At 60.5% G+C, this 16803-nt stretch overlaps 1 protein-coding gene across 1 annotated transcript; it reads right to left on the bottom strand.

Moving 5' to 3' along the window:
* Positions 1 to 166: 166 nt before the first annotated feature.
* Positions 167 to 12039, bottom strand: FBXL16 (F-box and leucine rich repeat protein 16). The gene is made up of 6 exons (XM_057407970.1): positions 11720 to 12039; positions 2782 to 3492; positions 1417 to 1925; positions 1038 to 1122; positions 633 to 696; positions 167 to 415 (listed from the first exon to the last, which is right to left on the bottom strand). Exons 2-6 carry the CDS (start codon positions 3475 to 3477, stop codon positions 267 to 269), a joined length of 1503 nt encoding a protein of 500 aa, XP_057263953.1. The 5' UTR covers positions 3478 to 3492; positions 11720 to 12039; the 3' UTR covers positions 167 to 266.
* Between the last annotated feature and the right edge of the window lie 4764 nt (positions 12040 to 16803).

The following is a 16803-nucleotide window of genomic DNA, read 5'->3' on the forward strand; positions in this document are numbered from 1 at the left end:
GTCCAGAAGGGATTGGCAGGACACTGGGTGAAGGACGGGCGATGTTGGCAGTGTGTGGGGAATTTACAGGGTGCCCGGGGGGGCTCTGGCAAGGGGTGACACTGTCCTCATGTCCCCGCAGAGCCACGTGCCCCTCGGGATGTCAATGCAGGGGATGTCCGGGATTGGTTGTATTCAACAGTGTCTTTTGCATCCCCGAACAGATGGAAAGGGGATAGGTGATGTCAGATGGAGTGGCAGCGGGAGCGGGGCGGCCAGGGCCAGCACTACTCGATCACCATGCAGCACGGGAGGTGCTGGGAGAAGTACTTGAAGAGCTCTGGGGTGGCACCGGGGCAGTTGGTCAGCTCCAGCTCCTCCAGCTCCTGCAGCTGCACCAGCCCTGACAGCCCTGTGGTGGTCAGCAAGGGGCAGCCTGCAAGAGGACAATGTGCACTGTCACCCCCAAAACAGCAGCACCCAAATAAACCAGCACCCCGAGAGCCCTGTTGTGGACCCATCCACAGGGAGGATGCCTGGGAGGAAGCTGGCTGTCCCCCAAGGTATCCCAAGGCTGTCCCTTTCCATTGTCTCCCCAGCCCCATGGGGTCCTGGCCACCCCATTCCCAGGATAGCAAGGGAAAGGATCTCACCAGCCAGAGAGAGGAGGCGCAGGCTGCCCATGCTCAGAAGATGCTTCAGGCCAAAATCCTGCACCTGGAAAAGAAAACAGAGTGGGAATGGGGGGGACAAATGGTGGGGACAAATGGGGGATGGCCACCATGGGGGCTCAGCAGTGCTGAGGCAGGATGCTGGGTGCTGGGGCAGGGAGCCTGAGCAGGGTGAGGGATGCTGGGTCAGGGGGTAAGGAGCTGGGTGCTGGGGCTGAGTCCTGCTGAGCTCACAGGAGAACCCCACTTCCTAACACCAAGTCATGAGGGACCCAGCTGGTGCAGGGCACCCACCCTGAACTCATGGCCTGTCCCCAGGACAGTGCCAGCCACTCTGCCCTCCCCACCATGCCAGCCAGGACAGGCACAGCCATGTCCCACACCTACCTGGCAGCACCAGCGCAGGTAGAGGCTCCGTAGGGACGACATGGTGGACAGGTAGCTGAGGCCGGTGTCGGTGATCCGCACGCACCTGATGGGACACAGGGTGACAGGGCTGGTCGGGAGCAGAGCACCCATGGGTGTCCCCAGACCATGGCCACGCATTGCACCCATTGCTTCCAGCATGGCACAGCATGGCTTAGCATGGCTCAACATGATGCAGCATGGCATGGCATGGCATGGCTTGACATGGTAAAGCATGGCTTGGCTTGGCATGGTACGCTCAGCATGATGCAGCATGGCATGGCATGGCATGGCATGGCTTGACAAGGCACATCATGGCAAAGGTTGGCACAGCATAGCTCAGGCCGGCACAGCACCATACCTGTCGAGCACCAGCTCCTCCAGCTTGTGCAGGTCACAGGCGATGTACTCCAGGGCCATGTCAGTGATACGAGGGCACCAAGAGAGGTCGAGGCTGCGCAGCTTCCGCAGGTTCTCAGCCACCAGTTCCACGCCATCATCGGTCACCTTGGAGCAGCCCGAGAGGCTGAGGACGCTCAGGTTGGGCAGGCTGTGGACCATGTTGACCACGCCGTGGTTGGTGATCTCCCAGCAGGAGTTGAGGCGCAGGGTGTGGGTGGTGTAGCCTTGCTTGGCGGTGAAGTAGGCGAGCGCCGTGTCCGTGACGTGGTAGGCTTGCAGGTTGAGCTCGGTGAGGTTGGGCAGGAGCTGCGAGATGGCGGCAATGGCGTCGTCGGCCACGTTAATGCAGTCGCTGACGCTCAGCGCTGTGATGCGGGCGTTGAGGCTGGACCACAGCCCGGCCTCCGTGAAGTCGTTGCATCCTGACAGCTCCAGCCGCACCACACCTTGCATCTGCTCCAACATCACCTGCAAGGGGCAGAACGTCAGGGCATGCTGGGCACTGCTGTCACCCTGCGCAGCACTGGCTCCCTTTGAGCCTTTCCACTGTCACCAGTCTTGACTGGGTCCAGCCTTTGCAGTGGGACTGCCCTGGTGCTGGAGCAGTGTCCTGTTCTAGGACATGGGGGGTTGGACTAAATGAACTTTGAAGGTCCCTTCCAACCCAAATTATTCTGATTCTATGCCAGCATTGGTGGGAAATGAGAGGGGACAGGCATGGATCCCTGGTCATGGCCCCTGCTCTGTACCTGGTGCTGTAGACAGGGGCAGGATTAATACCACTCCCATCATGGGCAACGCTTGGGTAGGATGTGGCCACAGAGCAGCTGGTGCTGTGTTAGGCCATGGTGCAGGGCAGGGGACCTCTCTGGGGATGTTGCTTGGCTCTGTGCAGGACCACGAGTTGCCCCATCTCCAACTGACCCACAGCCCCCTGCCAGCAGGGATGTCCCTGTCCCCAGTATCCAGCTCATCGCCCACACCCATCACCTGGTGTCATGGCCACCTCATACAGCTTTGCTTTCCCAGCAGCATGTGCAGGAAGCATCAGTGGGCAGTAAGGATGACACCCCCCGAATGCATCCTCACCCCATGCCTGCGACCACAGCACAGGCTGCAGCCCACCCTCCTGCCCTGACCACATGCAGGGACTCCCAGTGCTGCCTGCCTCCAATGCTGCTGTGGATGGGATGGCCATGACACCTTCCTGCTCCATGCCTGTGGCTGGTGAAAGCTCTGCCCAAGCATGTGTCCCCAGGGCTACTGGGAGGACCCACCATTGCCATATCTCAGCTACCCTGGTCGCCACACAGGGGTCACCTACCTCCAACCCTGCATCCGTGATGGTCGACCTCTTAAGGCTCATGGACTTGACCCCCTTCTTGGAGAGGGGGTAGTTGTCAATGAACTCACAAATGTCCAGGTCAGAGACACCCACGAGGCAGAAGCCTTCGAAGCCGCGGACGGCAAAGCCCTGCAGGCTGACAAATTCCTTCTCCCCACCAGGCAGGACATTGTAGAGCTCTTTGGTGTGCAGGACAGGTGTCAAGCCCACCCAGAACTTGGGCTGGTAGAGCACCCGCCGCCATGCCTTGCACACCTGAGCCAGCACGCACTTCTCGCACGCCGAAAAGTACCAGAACAAGCGGTTGAGGATCTTCTCGTCCACCGCCAGCTGCCTCTCCGAGGGCGAGCCAGGCAGCCGCTCTGGAGAGGGCTGCTCCGAGCCTTCGCTCGTATTCAGTCCCACCAAGGAAGCGCCGGGAGGGGAGGAGACGCCTGCCAGAGTGGCCAAGGAGAGTGGGGAGGCCAGACTGGGGATGGGCAGGTCGCTGCGGTGCGCTAAGGCTGGGCTGAGGATGGCAGGCACGGAGGAAGGCTGGCACAGGCGGTTTTTGACAGCGGGGGTGCCTTTGGTGATGCTGGCGGAGCCGAGGCCGTTGGGTTGCGTGGGGATCTTCACCAGTCCATTGCGGGGCAAACATGGGGGCTTGGTGTCGCCGTTTCTCGGGTTCGACATCTTCCACAGGTCTCTCTGCAACACAGGGATGAGGGCTGAGAGGCTGCTGGTCTGGCAGGGAGAGCAGGCAGGAAGAGTGGACAGGGCTGGGGGACATCATGGCACCAACAGGGAGGGAGACCCTGGAGGTCCCTGTGCAGAGTGGCACAGGGGACCAGACAGTGAAGAGCTGCTGGGCCCCGAGTGGGATCCTCCAGGAAGCTGCATGGCCCTGGTGTCCCCCATAATGGGGGTGGATGGGGATTTATCCCCAGAAATTCCCATCCCTCTCAGAGCCTGGGCTCCAGCAACCAGTGGCAGATGGAGCATGATCATAGAATCATGGAATAGTTTGGATTGAAGGGACCTTAAAGCTCATCCTGATCCAAATCCCTTCCAAGGGCAGGGTCACCTTCCACCAGACCAGGTTGCTTCAAGCCCCGTCCAGCCTGGCCTTGAACACTGCCAGGGATGGGGCAGCCACAGCTTCTCTGGGCACCCTGTGCCAGCTCCTCAGCACCCTCACAGGGAAGAACTTCTGCCTAAGAGCTCATCTCAAACTTCCCTCTGTCAGGATAAAGCCATTCCCCTTTGTCCTGTCCCTACAGGCCCTTGTCCAAAGCCCCTCTCCAGGTTTCTTGCAGCCCCTTTAGGCACTGGAGCTGCTCTAAGGCCTCCCCTTAAGGAGCCTTCCCTTCTCCAGGCTGAACCAGCCCAGCTCTCTCAGCCTGCCTCCAGAGCAGAGCTGCTCCAGCCCTTGCAGCATGTCTGTGGAGGGCAGAGCAGGCAGTGGTAGTGGCAGAGCTGCCCATGCTCACCGTGCCAGCCAGGCACTGGGCAGTGAGCCCATGCCTGCCATAGCCCTGCTGAGCCCTGTGGCAGTCAGGCGGCTCCAGCAGAGCAGGCCAATAAATATTGCAGTGGCAGTGCCCAGCTTCCAGCGCCCTCCGTACCCACCATCCATTATTCAACACACTGTCCTCTATAAATACAGAGGTGAATAATTGATGGGGGCTTGCCCCCCCTCCTCCCCCAGCTGGTGCCTGGGGATGAGCTGGAGCCCAGCAAAAGTGGCTTCCAGCCCAGGGACCAGGAAACAGGAACATGCTTCCCAAGTCCCAAGGGATGGCTGGCACATCATCCGGATGTGTCTAATGTGACCTGAGGACTCCCTCCATTGCCAGCTTCCCCCAGACCAAGCTAAAAGTGAGAGTATAATTTTAACCACTTGATTTGGGATGGAGATGGCCAGGCCCTGATGGAGGGGCACCGAGGGAGGAGTGTCCCAGCTGGTGATGCTCATAGCCCAGGTCCATGGGCTCTCTGGATGCTCCATTCAGTCTGGGGGAGGTGGCTCCTAAGTGGGGTGCAGCCTAGATCCCTGCTGCCCCCAGCCCATCACTTTCACTCTCACAGCACCCTCACAGCCCTCCTGGGTCAGCCAGGGCTGGGGGGTGAATCAGGCACCCAAAAGGCACTATGAAATTTTTGGCACAGCCACAAAACCCCATGGGATGTGTGGGACATGGCATTTCCTGGTGATATCAGGACAGGGCTGTGCGAGAGGACTGGTGGGAGCTGCTGAAGCCTCTCCATTAGTGTGAGTGACAGACAGCCCGGCCTGGTGGCCTCTGGGGATGAGCCCGGCCCTGTGCAGACAGTCTGGCGCCACTCCCCACTCGGATGCAGCCTCTGCTGCCTCTGCTCACTCTGCCCAACAGAAGAGCTGGGCCTCTGACGCTTGGACGTGTGTTAAATTCTCTTGAAAGCAGGAGAAGAGGAGGGGAAAGAAGGAAGAAACTTAAAACCAGCAGCTCGGTGCTTGGCAGCAATTAGGGAAGCAAACAGAACATGCACCAGGGTGTCTAACACAGCCACACAGCACAAATCCAAACAGATAATTACCAGGCGGCACGGGAAGGCTGTCGCTCCAGCATGGAGCCCACAGCCAGAGCCGTTCAGCACGCTGGTTGTCCCCAGGGGAGAGGGCAGGTGGTGGCACAGGGGCAGCCCGGGGTCTCGGGAGCCCCGGAGGACACTCATGGGAGGAGACAGATGCTGACAAGTCGCCGGTCTGAAATGCAGCCAGCGGGAGGTGTTGGCAATGGTTCCAACCAGCTCAGACCTCGGCTGGTCCCTGAGGCCGTGTTCAGGGGGGCTGAGTGGATTCAGCAGCTTTCCTGTCCTGCCTTGGAAAGCTGAGCCAGGTCCCCCTGCACCAGGCACTGGGGCCGCCTGTCTGGCTCACAGAAACCCTCAAGTGTGAGTGAGCTGGGAAGTCACTTCAAATAGACAGACAGGGATTCAGGGCTTCTGAGCACAGGGAGGCTCCAACCAGCAGTGGTGGGAGCCTAGGCAAGGCTCTACATGGCCAGGGAAATGGGCAGGCAAGGTTTCGGGGATTCCTACTACCCCAAAAGGAGCAGGACTGTGCTGGGGTGAAGAACCTCAGCTTGGAGAAGGTGTTCTGAGAGAAGGTGGTTCTCCACTCTCTCCTCTGTCTCTGGTACCATGGGGCAGCGCTGGGATCCGCCTGCTACTGCTGCAGGAAAGCCCTTGCCTGCAGCCCCAGGTTCCTGCAGGCCACATCACTCCAATGTACAAAGTGCAAGTACCACATCCCATGGATACCAGAGCTGCTCTATGCTGGGAAACCCAGCACATATTCTGCCCTGCCCCAAGACCTCCCTCCAACCCACTGAAACAGCAGAAGGAGAGGGAAATACAAAACTGTATGCCTTGGAGATGTCAGTACTGAGCCCATCTGATGTTCAGGCATTTCTATGAGCACCTCTATATGCTTTTTGGTCACCCCAAAACTGCAGGAGAGCAGAAATTTGGCCTTTCTTCCTCACCCCATAACTCACTGTTTGCAGGTTGCATGACTGGGCCAACCACAACATCATCAGGATAGGTCAGCATTTGGTACAACCATTTTTACTCTGGGATTCCACAGGAAGGGCACAGCTTTGCATGGTGGTTTAGTGTGAGGTGTCCCTGCCCTTGGCAGGGGGGTTGGAACTAGATGATCTTAAGGTCCTTTCCAACCCTAACTATTCTATGATTCCCCCCAGATGCTCCCTGCAGCTCTCACAGGCCACAGCTCATGGGGGAAGCACCTGCCAGCAGTGGAGTGCTAGCTCGCAATCCACACTGGGAGGAACCCTGACAAAAGCAAAGGGCAAAGTCTTTCAGTCTTCCAAATTCACTCCAGGGTGCACATTTCACAGGAAACGTCATTGCCACAGAAGTCACTCCATTCATAAGGGTTTTGTCATCCACAATGAGCAATGGTGCAGTGGTGGGGGGCGGATTTGACGCAGGAAGAGAGAAGAAAGAAGAGGGCCGAAGAGCCTGTCACTACAAACATTACACAGACAATGAAGATGCTGGGGAGAATAGGATGAAAGCTGCCAGGAAGACAGTGCTTGTCCAAGCTGTTGGTGAGTTTACCATCTCCGTGTAACGTTGAAGAGGAACGAGAGCCTCAAGAGAGAGGCAGGATAACCAGTCACCCTGCTAGTGCCACCCCTGTGAGGGTGTTCGCTGGGAGACCCTGGGCTGTGGCAGATGAGACCGTCTGGGCAGAGAATGTGAACCGATGTGCCCAGCTGGCCGGGTAGAGCGGTTCAGCACCACAGACAGCGGCCTGGCGGAGTTCAGCACCGCGGACAGCGGTCGTTTTCAGGTGCCGTGGACAGCTGCACTGTGCCTGGGGGCCGCGGCACCCCAGGAGGGCACGCCACAAACATGCCCGTGCGGGACCCCTCCGCCCCAGGGGCCCCCCGCGAGGACACGCCATTCCTCACCAGGTCCCTGTAAGGACCCACCATTGCCCTTCAGGTCCCTCTGAGATCCTTGCTATGGCCCCAGCAGGTCCCCGCAGTCCTCTCTCTTGCTGCAAAGCCTTGTTATTGCCCTGCCAGAATCCAAACCTGCTGCAAGATTCTTTCTGTAGAGCCACTGCTTCTGTGACAGAGCTGCTTGGCAGCAAGCAGCCATCACTCATGGCTTCCTGCACACACACACACACACACACACACACACGCACAATCACACACACACAATCACCTCGTCAGAGTCCCAGGAGCTGGCAGATGCACCTGATGTGAGCCTTGGTGTTCAGCTGCACACATACATGCACACATCCACACACAAACAGAGAGAAGCGCATGCACACACACACACACAGAGGGTTGCATCAGCTGAATTCATTAGCCCATCTATTTTTACTAATGCAGCAAATCAAGTTGATCTACAGGCAGAGAAAACACACCCGAGATGTGGTGCTGTGGCAAGGCTTTTGTCCAGCACTCTTGCGGGGAACAGCTTTCCAGGACTCCCTCAGCTCTACGCAATATCCCAACCACCAGCAATGCCAGGCAAGGTCTTGCTTTGGAGGGCTGAACCTGCAGGCCAAAGTTCATGGCAGTAATAAAGACATCTCACTAAAAAGATTGCCTTCCCCAGCAGCGCTTAGTGGGGTAGAAGCTGGCTCCTGCTCTTATCCACCAAGTCAGACCACTGCCATGCTCTGAGTAGTACGTGTATGACCACTGGCCTCCAAGGCCAGGTCGCCTCAGAGGGCTTGGATCATTCCAGGAATGTGAAAGAACTACAGAAGGCCCTGAGGAGCCACTGGCTCCCCTGGAGTTGGAGGGACAGTGGCTGTGTTTGGGGAGAGAGAAGCTGTACTTGTGTGTACAGAGGTGGATCTGCAATCCAGGACTCAGCACTCACCCAAGTCAGCTGGGAGAGAGGCTCAGAGCACAGCTCCAAACTCAGTGCCACCTATTCCACCACCACACAAGCCAGGAATTCATGGTGGGGAAAGACCTTGCTGCTCTGTGTGGCCCTGGAGACCTGCCATTTGTGTGATGGGAGCCAAGAAACTTCTTCCCAAGATTACCCTAAGAACTCCTTGGGAGTCTGGAGGGCTGAGACCAGCTTTCCTGCTCCCTTGTTGGCTCCCACTAACACCAAGGAGGATATCCCACCTTGCAGTGGTCAAAAAGGCTGGGAAAACAACTGGTTTGAGTCCCATTCCTGTTGGATGCTGCTGTCAGTGGTGGGCTGGGTGGTAAATCCATTGCAGAGTCTCAGGCCAGGCAGTGGAGCTGTCACAACCAGGCATCCCCAGCACTTCTCTGCCCCAGGTCCCACAGCTTTAACAGCAAGACCTGGAGCCAGGTTCTGTGGGGCCAGCCCTGTGCCCAGGGATCTGGAGAAATGCTGGCTGAGGGGCCCAAGCCAAGCCCTGCTCCAGAGCTACCACATTCTGCTTGGCTGAGAGAACAGCTCATGTCCAGGAGCATCAGGAGATGCAGCTCCTGCACTCAAGCCCTCAGCATGGGAAGCTGTAGGGAGGAGGCAGAGCACCAGCACCCCCAGCCTGGCCAGGCAAAACTTCCTTGCTCTGGCTGCCACAAGCCCTTCCTGCAGCAGCATTTATCTTCTCTGCTAAGACCCAAATCTCCTACGACATCAAGCCCTGACCTCCCTCTCTATCCCAGGCAGCCCCACATCCCCTCAGGAGGACCCCCCTGCCCAAGCAAAGCACAGGATGCCCAGATCAGGGCAGATCTGGACCTCAGCCTCCTCTGGAGGTCCTGGCTCTCAGCACCATGGGAGGATGCTTGTGCTTCAGCCTGGCTCCCCACCAGCTGAGGGCAGGGGAAAAGGGAACAGCTCCTCTTGTGACAGTTCCTGCCCAGCCTGGCCTCCCCTCACTACAAACCCAGCCAGAGCTCAGCCAACAGCACCAACTGTGTTACAGCCCTTCTCTTTGTCCCTCTTGGGCCCAGGAAAGGGGTGAACAAAAATGCAAGATCCCACAAGGAGAACGGAGACCATGGCCCATGGCTGCCGCTGAGCCCCCTCTCCCCAGGACACAGATGTCCCCTTGGGCACTACTGGGACTTGAGTCTCTTCTTCAACCCCCTTCATCCCTCCAGAGAAGGCAACAGCCATGCAAGTAGCAATGCCCTCTGCCCTGGGGCTCAGGTGTCTGACCAGGAGCCGGGGTTGAGGCAAGGTGGCCAAAGACTTTGCCAGCATGGAGCTAACAGCACTAGGGTCATGGGATGCCGGGGCATTCAGAGCTCCTTGCTGCAGGCAGCTGTGAGTGCTAAATGCCAACACAGGCCCCAAAAAGCTGCACCCTGGAAGCAAAAGCAAGAGCCTGATCCTGCTCCCCCAACCAGGAGCTGGGCACAGGTCACACTTCCAACACGGAGAAAGCCTGGAGAAAGGGCTTCTGATGCCCTGAGCCCTCAGCACTGGTGGCTGTGGATCACCCAGAACAAGCGTGGATGGTCCCTGTGGTGGGTGGGCAGAGGTTGGCTGCAGGTGGGATGCTGCTGAGGGAGCCCTGCACACCCGCGCACTCCATCCTTCTCCCTCCCACACCATCGACACCCACTCGCATCCAGAATCTCCTTTTCCCTTCTCCAGGTTCTGCTCCATCTGCACAGGCAGCGGTGGGGAGCAACAGACCATGGCTTGGAGATGGCTTGGTAAACTGATGTATGGGAATGGTGCTGTGGTTTTGCCATCGAGCTGCCAGAGTCTGAGCCAGGCACAGCTCAGATCTGCAAAGCATGAAGGCAGGATCCAGCCCCCCAACTCAAAGTGATTCAACTCCAGCCTTTCTCCTGGCTGGAGCATGGTCATATCTCCATGGGATGGTCAACATGGAGGTGACCCCACCAGAGAGGACAAGGGGATCTTTTCCCTCCATCTGCCATCCCATATGTGCCACACGGCCCAAGAGAGGATCCCTCCATCCGCAGGAGCAGGATCTGGGGAGGCAAGAGGTTCCCAGCACTGGGGATGCTTATCCTGCTGCTCCTGACTGCATGGGGAGCTGCTGGCATGGGGAGTGGAGCAGGCCCGGTGGATGGCGAAGGATCGATGTGGGGGAAGCCAGCTCGGGGAAAAATAGATATCTAGCTCATTAAAAATGGATGCACAAACGAGTCCTCCCCACTCCAAAGCCACCTCCCTCCCTCTTCCTGGTAGCCAGAGTGAAATCAGCAACCAGCTTTCAGAGAAGGGGAGATGCCAGCACAGCACAGCGCTTGCTCTGCGCCTGCTGCTCCCATCCTGCTGGGTGTCAAGACCCTCTGGGTACTGGGGAGGGGACCCAATAGCCCCTGCACCCCGGGCAGAGTGTGGTTATGGAGCAGGACCTCTTCCGGAGCATCCCTGCTGCAGGGACTATTACATTCTAGCCTTTACTGCCTGGGCACTGCCACGTCCCACCAGCACGGGTGGATGCCAAAGAGCCAGAGGTGCCCCGGCCCAGTTCTCCATGGCACCCATGGAGACCATGGGAGTCTCTCCCTGGTTGCTCACACAAGCCCGTGCCTCAGTTTCCCCCATCTATGCCTGGCTCTGCTGTTCCATGGGGCTCAGCCTCCCTGGCCCCAAGACCCACCTGACCTCGATCACAGACCACGCCATTTGTCTCCATCCCCTCCCCTGCCCAAACAACCTGCCCTGCTCCTTCGCCCCCATCCTGGTTGCTGAGGTGTCCCCGGCCCCACACTGGGCTCTGTGGGACCCTGCTGTGGAGTTCAGCGCCCTTGGCCCTATCCCAGCCAGGACCTTCCCTTCCTCTCTCCCATGGGCCTGGGGATGGGGGTGGCTGCCCCCTTCCCCCCCCGGCCTGTATCACCCTGCGCCCAAGAAAAGCCCCACCAAGGTGTTGGGGGGCAGCTCTGGGGGTGCCAGTGGTCCCATGGTGCCACCAAGGAGGACAAGGGTCAGTTTGGAGTGGGGGAGCAGCAGCAACCCCACACCCAGGTGACACTGTCCCCACAGCGATGTCCCCCCCACCCCAAAACATACCCCCTGCCCCCCCCCCCCCCCCGCTGCCCACTCGGTGATGCTTGGCCATATGGGGCGGGGGGGGGGGGATGGGGGGGATCACATTAACCCCCCCACCCCCCAGCATTCCCCCGGTCCCCAAACCAGGGCGCTGGGGGCGCGGGGAGGGGGGGGATGTGATGCAGCATCACTGAGGGGGGTCACACCGACCACCATCCTCGGTTGAGCTGCTGTTAGCCGGTGGGAGATGGGGGGGGTGGCGCTACCGGACCGGGAGCCCCGGGGCCGGGCCGGCTCCGCCGCCGTTATATAACGAAGCTCCATGTTGCGGGATGCGGCGGCAGGGGGTGGATGCGGTGCCGGTGTCGGTGCCGGTTTCAGCAGCACCGGCACCGGCTTTGTGTTGTGAAGGGCTTTCCCGGGCGGCTCTTACCTCCAGCGCCGTCTCCCGCAGCTCATGCCATGCCTTGTGCCCGTCCTCTCTCGGTAGCAGGAAAAAAAACACCGGGAAGAAAACCGGGAAAAATTCTCCCCCTCCAAATCCCCGCTGGAAAAGGGGCCGGATCCTGCCCGGCCCCCGCCCCAGCCCCGCTGAACAACAGGAAAAATAAGCGGGGAGGGGGGTGGGAGTGGGATGGGGCCGGATCCGGGGAGGATGGAGAAGGGGGGTCCCTCCTGCCCGCCAGCCCGGGGAGCCGGAGCTGCACACGCACACGCGCGGTTCACACACGCACACGCGTGTCAGCAGCTGAGGCTGTTAAAGAGACACGGTCGTCGGGAGCGGTAATGGATCGAGGTAGGATGGCACCGGCACCAGGAGCGGCGGTGAGGTGAGTGGCGAGGCCACCGGTGAGAGAGGCGGGGGGGAGCAGGCAGGGATGGGCTGGCAGCGGGGTGTGCAGGCAGGGGGAGAGGGTGGGGGGGAATACAGGGGTGGGATGATGGCGGGGATGGAGGGAGGGAGGGATGGATGGAGGCTGGGATGGAGGGATGGGAGATGGAGGGATGGGAGGATGGGGAGAAGAATGGCTAGATGGGAGAGGGATAAGGGGTAAGGAATAAGGGATGGAGGAGCAATGGAGGGATGAAAGGATGGAGGAGATGAAGGGATGAAGGGAAGAAGGTATGCTGGAAGGGTGGATGGAGGAATGGAGGGATGGAAGGATGGAGGAGCGATGGAGGGATGAATGGAGGGATGAGGGGTGGAAGGAGGGATGGAGTTCCGGGTGGAGTGGTGGCTGGAGGGCTGGAGGGGGGGCTGGCAGGCTGGATGGACAGACGGATGCTTGCTCTGGCTCTCTCCCCAGCAGGGTGCTGGCAGCCGGAGATCCTGGTGCAGACCCCTCGCCCCAGCAGCCAGCTCTGGCTCTGCTTGACAGCGCGCAGGGCACAGCGCGGATGGTCGCTGCAGCTCCAGCACCCCGGGGTGCTGCGGGCACCCAGGGAATGGGGGGGGGTGGCTTCTGCTGCCAGGCCATAGCTGGCAGCAGGGCCTGCAGCTGGGGGATGCCCCGTTGCTGCCCCCCATTTCCCACCCCCTTAGCTCAGCACCCACCCAGCAGGCCGGGGCCCAGCTTCACCACTGCTCCCCAGCCCGCAGGGGACCAGTTAGCTGCCACATTTAGACCCTTCCCCTGTCCCTGGGGAGGCTGATGGAGCTGCCTGGATCCGGCGCCTGGCTCCTGCCTCCATTATTTATAAGGCAGGTCGGGTTTCGCACTGGCAGCCGGGAGGGAGCCTGTGGGAGGAGACTGGGCACATACACACACACTCACACTCACTCACACCCTGCCCAATGGGTGACCAATGCAGATAAAGGTGCCCTCCAGTGACTGTGGGGACATGTAGGTCAGCGTCCTCATCCTGGTGATGCATCTTCTCTCCATTGCATAAGGAACTGGAGGTCCTTCACCTTGTGAGTCCTTGCCAGTCCAAGAGCAGCAGGTGGTGGTCCAGCTCCCCGAGTGATCACAGTGATTCCAGGCACAGGGAGACAGCCGAGTCCCAGAGGGTCCTTGCTGTCCTCTTGGGACTGGCACAGCTCCGTTGTCCCTAACTCCTGTCAGCTCCAGGCACAAGGTGGAACATGTCTGTGTGGCCCCATGTCCTGGGCACATTTTCATACTGAGAAGGTTCACAGCTGCTGGTGGAGCCCCTGGGCAGGAGGATTCTTCATGCACATGTTCCAAGTGGAGGAGCACAGCTGGATGGGGGTACCCACATCATGGGGTGTCTAGTGGGGTGTCCCAGCTCACCCTGCAGCCACTGGCAACTCCATGCTGTGGCAGACCCGGACCCTTGAGCCTCCCTGGTCCATGGGGTTTGTCCCCACTGGGTACCAGCAGGGTGGTGGCCAATAACCCCACACTCAGGCTGGGTCAGCAGCCAAGAGCCAAAAGACACCACTGCTCCACAACTCATCTTTACTCAGAGTGCCAGCACCCCATTGGCCCTCCAGCAGCCCCACCACCCTAGGGGTGCTGACGGGTCACACCCCACACTCCCATCAGAGCCCCATGACGACACGACCCTGGGCTGAGCATCACCAGTCCGTCAGCCGGCCCAGGGGTGAGGGAAGCTGGACCGCAGTGCGCGGGGGAGGGGGCTGTCACCGCGGCAACCGCCGTCGCCTAGCGCCGGCTGTCTCCCGGTAACCCGTCGCCTAGCAATGGGGGATTTCACAGCTCGGGATGAAGAGTTGAAAGTTATTTTTAGCCCGGGCTGTGAATCAATAGGCAGCTCCATTCGCCGCCCCGCAGGATGCTCGTGCGGGGCCTTGCTGTGGTGGTGGCAGGCGGGCTGCCATGGGGACCGCATGGCCTGGCCAGCCTGAGGTCACCACCCCGGCACAGCCCCTCGATGGACACCCAGGGCTCAGCCTCTCTCGGCTCCCCCCAGTGCCCTCCATAGGGTTCAGTGCCCCTGGACCTCCCCTGCCAAGGATCTGACAGCCCAGGCCCTATGCAGGGGATGGTTGGTGAGGGCAGGGTACCAACTGGACCATTACTTTGCTATTAGGACCCTCACCTCACTGTGGGGGTCCTCTTTCATTTGTGAGCACCCTCATTGCAGCTGCTGGGAGCCTCATTGTGCCATGGGGATCTGCTCCCACTACTGTGGTCCCCCACTAGTCCACAAGGGATGTGGACAACCGTTGCCATGGGGACACTCTCCTTGCCATGGGAATCCTCTTTATGCTGCGGAGACCCTTGCCTTGACATGTGGACTCCTCTTGCCCATTGCACACTTGCCCTGCCACAGGGACTCCCATCTTGCCATGGGACCCCCACCTTGCCATGGGGACTCCTTCCTTGCCACGGATATCACCTTTTTGCTGTGGGGACCCTTGCCCTGGCATATGGAACCCCTCTTTGCCTTGGGGACTTCTTCCTTGCCATGGGGACCCCATCTTTGCCATTTTACGGGGACCCTAATCCAGTGTTTCCCCTCCTGACAGCCTCCCTGAGCTCCTCCAGGGCTCATGCCTGCCCTCAGGGACACCAGCCTGGGGGTCTGGATACTCAGTGTTAGTGGGGGGGATGGAGCCTGCTCAGCACACGGGTTCCATGGGGAAGGGCTGGGGGTATCCCTAATTGCCCCCATGCTAGGCTGGGCGTTGAGGTGAGGCTCCTCAGCTATTTTTGAACGATGAGGTGGGTGCCTGGCACAGCTGCTTCTCCTTTGGGTGCTCAGCTGAGCTCCCACGCAGCCGTGGGAGGCCAGGCAGCAGGATGCAGAGGATGGGGAACCCCAAAAAGGGGGCTCCGAGCCTCTGAGGAGCTCCTCCTGAGTCCCCTTTTGGCCTTTGCAGGAGGGTTTTTACCTCTGGGCCCTGGGCCCTGCCCTTGCTGTCACCCCCCCCAAAGCACAGGAGCACCCAGGGCCCCTTTGTCCCCACTGGTGAGAGACACTCCATCCTGAGGCACATGTTTAACGCTGGGATCCCAGCACAAGGCAGAGCTGGAGCTGTCAGAGAGGGTCCAGAGGAGACCATGGGAATGGCTGGGGCTGGAAGGTCCCTCCTGCAGATGAAGGCCGGGAGAGGTAGGGTGGGTGAGCCTGGAGAAGACATTCTGGAGCCTGTCAGTGTATGAGGGGCTGGTAGGGATGATGGAGATGAGAGAAGGGTGACAGCTTTAGGCTGGAAGAGGATGAATTTAGGTTGGATATAAGGCAGGAACATGGGGTAGAGGGGAGCTGCCTCCTTGATTGAGGGGAGATGTCCGTGCTCAGGGCAGGGCTTGGACCAGGGGATCTGTGAAAGTCCTATTGGATGAGCCCATCCCCTGCCCCGCGGCGGGACGTGGGTCCTGCTACAGACACGCCATCACCCTGAGACCCCGGCGTGTCCAGCCCGAAGGGGTCCCCGCCGGGGGCGGCGGGAGGAGGAGCCGCAATGACCGTGGTCACAAGAGGGCACTGCGAGATCTAGCGTCCCGGGCACCGGACAGGGGAGGGACCGGTGACCGGAGCGGCCCGGGACCCGCTGCCGGGTCCCCTACAACCTGCTCGGGCAGGTCCCTGGGGGGCAGCCGGTCCACGGCCCCGCAGCCCTCCCTCTGGCAGCGGGGACAAGAGGATACGGCCAGCGGGGACACGGGGTGGCAGCTCCTGTGAAGCCCGGGGATGCTCTGCCCCACGGGGGTGGGGCTTTGCCCGGTCCCAGCTCAGCCCCAGCTCCAGTGGCTGCTCACTGAGTGCTCCGGCCCCCCCAGGGCAGTGCCCGAGGCCAGGAGTGGCCCGGGGTGGACACGCCAGGGGTGTCCACGGTGGCTTTGTCCAGCTGGGGCCAAGGTTCCTCCCAAAACACCGCGTTAAGGTGGATCGGGGATTTCCTCCCCCGCCCGGGCTGGTGGTGGGGGTTCAGGGTGCAACACCCCCCCCCCCCCCCCCCCCCCCCGGGATGCTGCAGTGGGGCTGGGTCACACTCACCGCCGTGTGCCCATGCGGACGCCGGGATCCAGCCTGCGAATGGCAGCTTCCCAACTCCCCGCACTCTCGTGTGTCCCAAGGGAACCCCTCCCGAGGGACCCCACGGGACGGTGGGAGTCAGTCTGAGTGAGGTCCCTGCCTGGGGACACCAGAGCCTGGTGCCAACTCATTGCGGTGCCACCTCGGGCACCCGGCGGGGTCTGTTTGTGGGGTCCCTGTATCCCATGCCGGGCCGGGAGCACACCCGGCCCTGCTTCCCCAGGAACCAGCCCCGGGCCACATTCCGCCGTGCCGGGGTCACTGTGACCTGCAGTCGGGCCCTCTCTCCCAGACACCCACGGTAGACCCCAGCACAAGGCTCAGTGGGTACAGAGCCCCACACGCAGACCCCTCAGCACCCCGAACCGCCCACCCGCCCCGCTCCACCTTAACCCGCAACCCCTCCGGCCCCTCATTTTCCACGGATTCCAGCATCCTGACTTGTTTCAGCATCGCTCCATGGCGGGAGGGCCGCGAATCCCCCTCTCCCGCCTGGCCCCCTCCCCTTCCCCCCCCTTCCCCTCATTCTTTCCACCCTCCAAATTT

Source organism: Pezoporus wallicus, unplaced genomic scaffold, assembly GCF_028554395.1.
Source record: "Pezoporus wallicus isolate ANWC-B61680 ecotype Strahan unplaced genomic scaffold, APGP_CSIRO_Pwel_v1 contig_4012, whole genome shotgun sequence".
In the NCBI taxonomy this organism is placed as follows: Eukaryota; Metazoa; Chordata; class Aves; order Psittaciformes; family Psittacidae; genus Pezoporus; species Pezoporus wallicus.

Excerpts from the sequence above, each read along its gene's own strand:
- FBXL16 (XM_057407970.1), bottom strand. The coding sequence starts at position 3,477 with ATGTCGAACCCGAGAAACGGCGACACCAAGCCCCCATGTTTGCCCCGC. Across the intron at positions 1,926-2,781 it reads TCACGGATGCAGGGTTGGAG|GTGATGTTGGAGCAGATGCA; the intron begins GTAGGTGACCCC and ends TGCCCCTTGCAG. Across the intron at positions 1,123-1,416 it reads GAGGAGCTGGTGCTCGACAG|GTGCGTGCGGATCACCGACA; the intron begins GTATGGTGCTGT and ends GTGTCCCATCAG.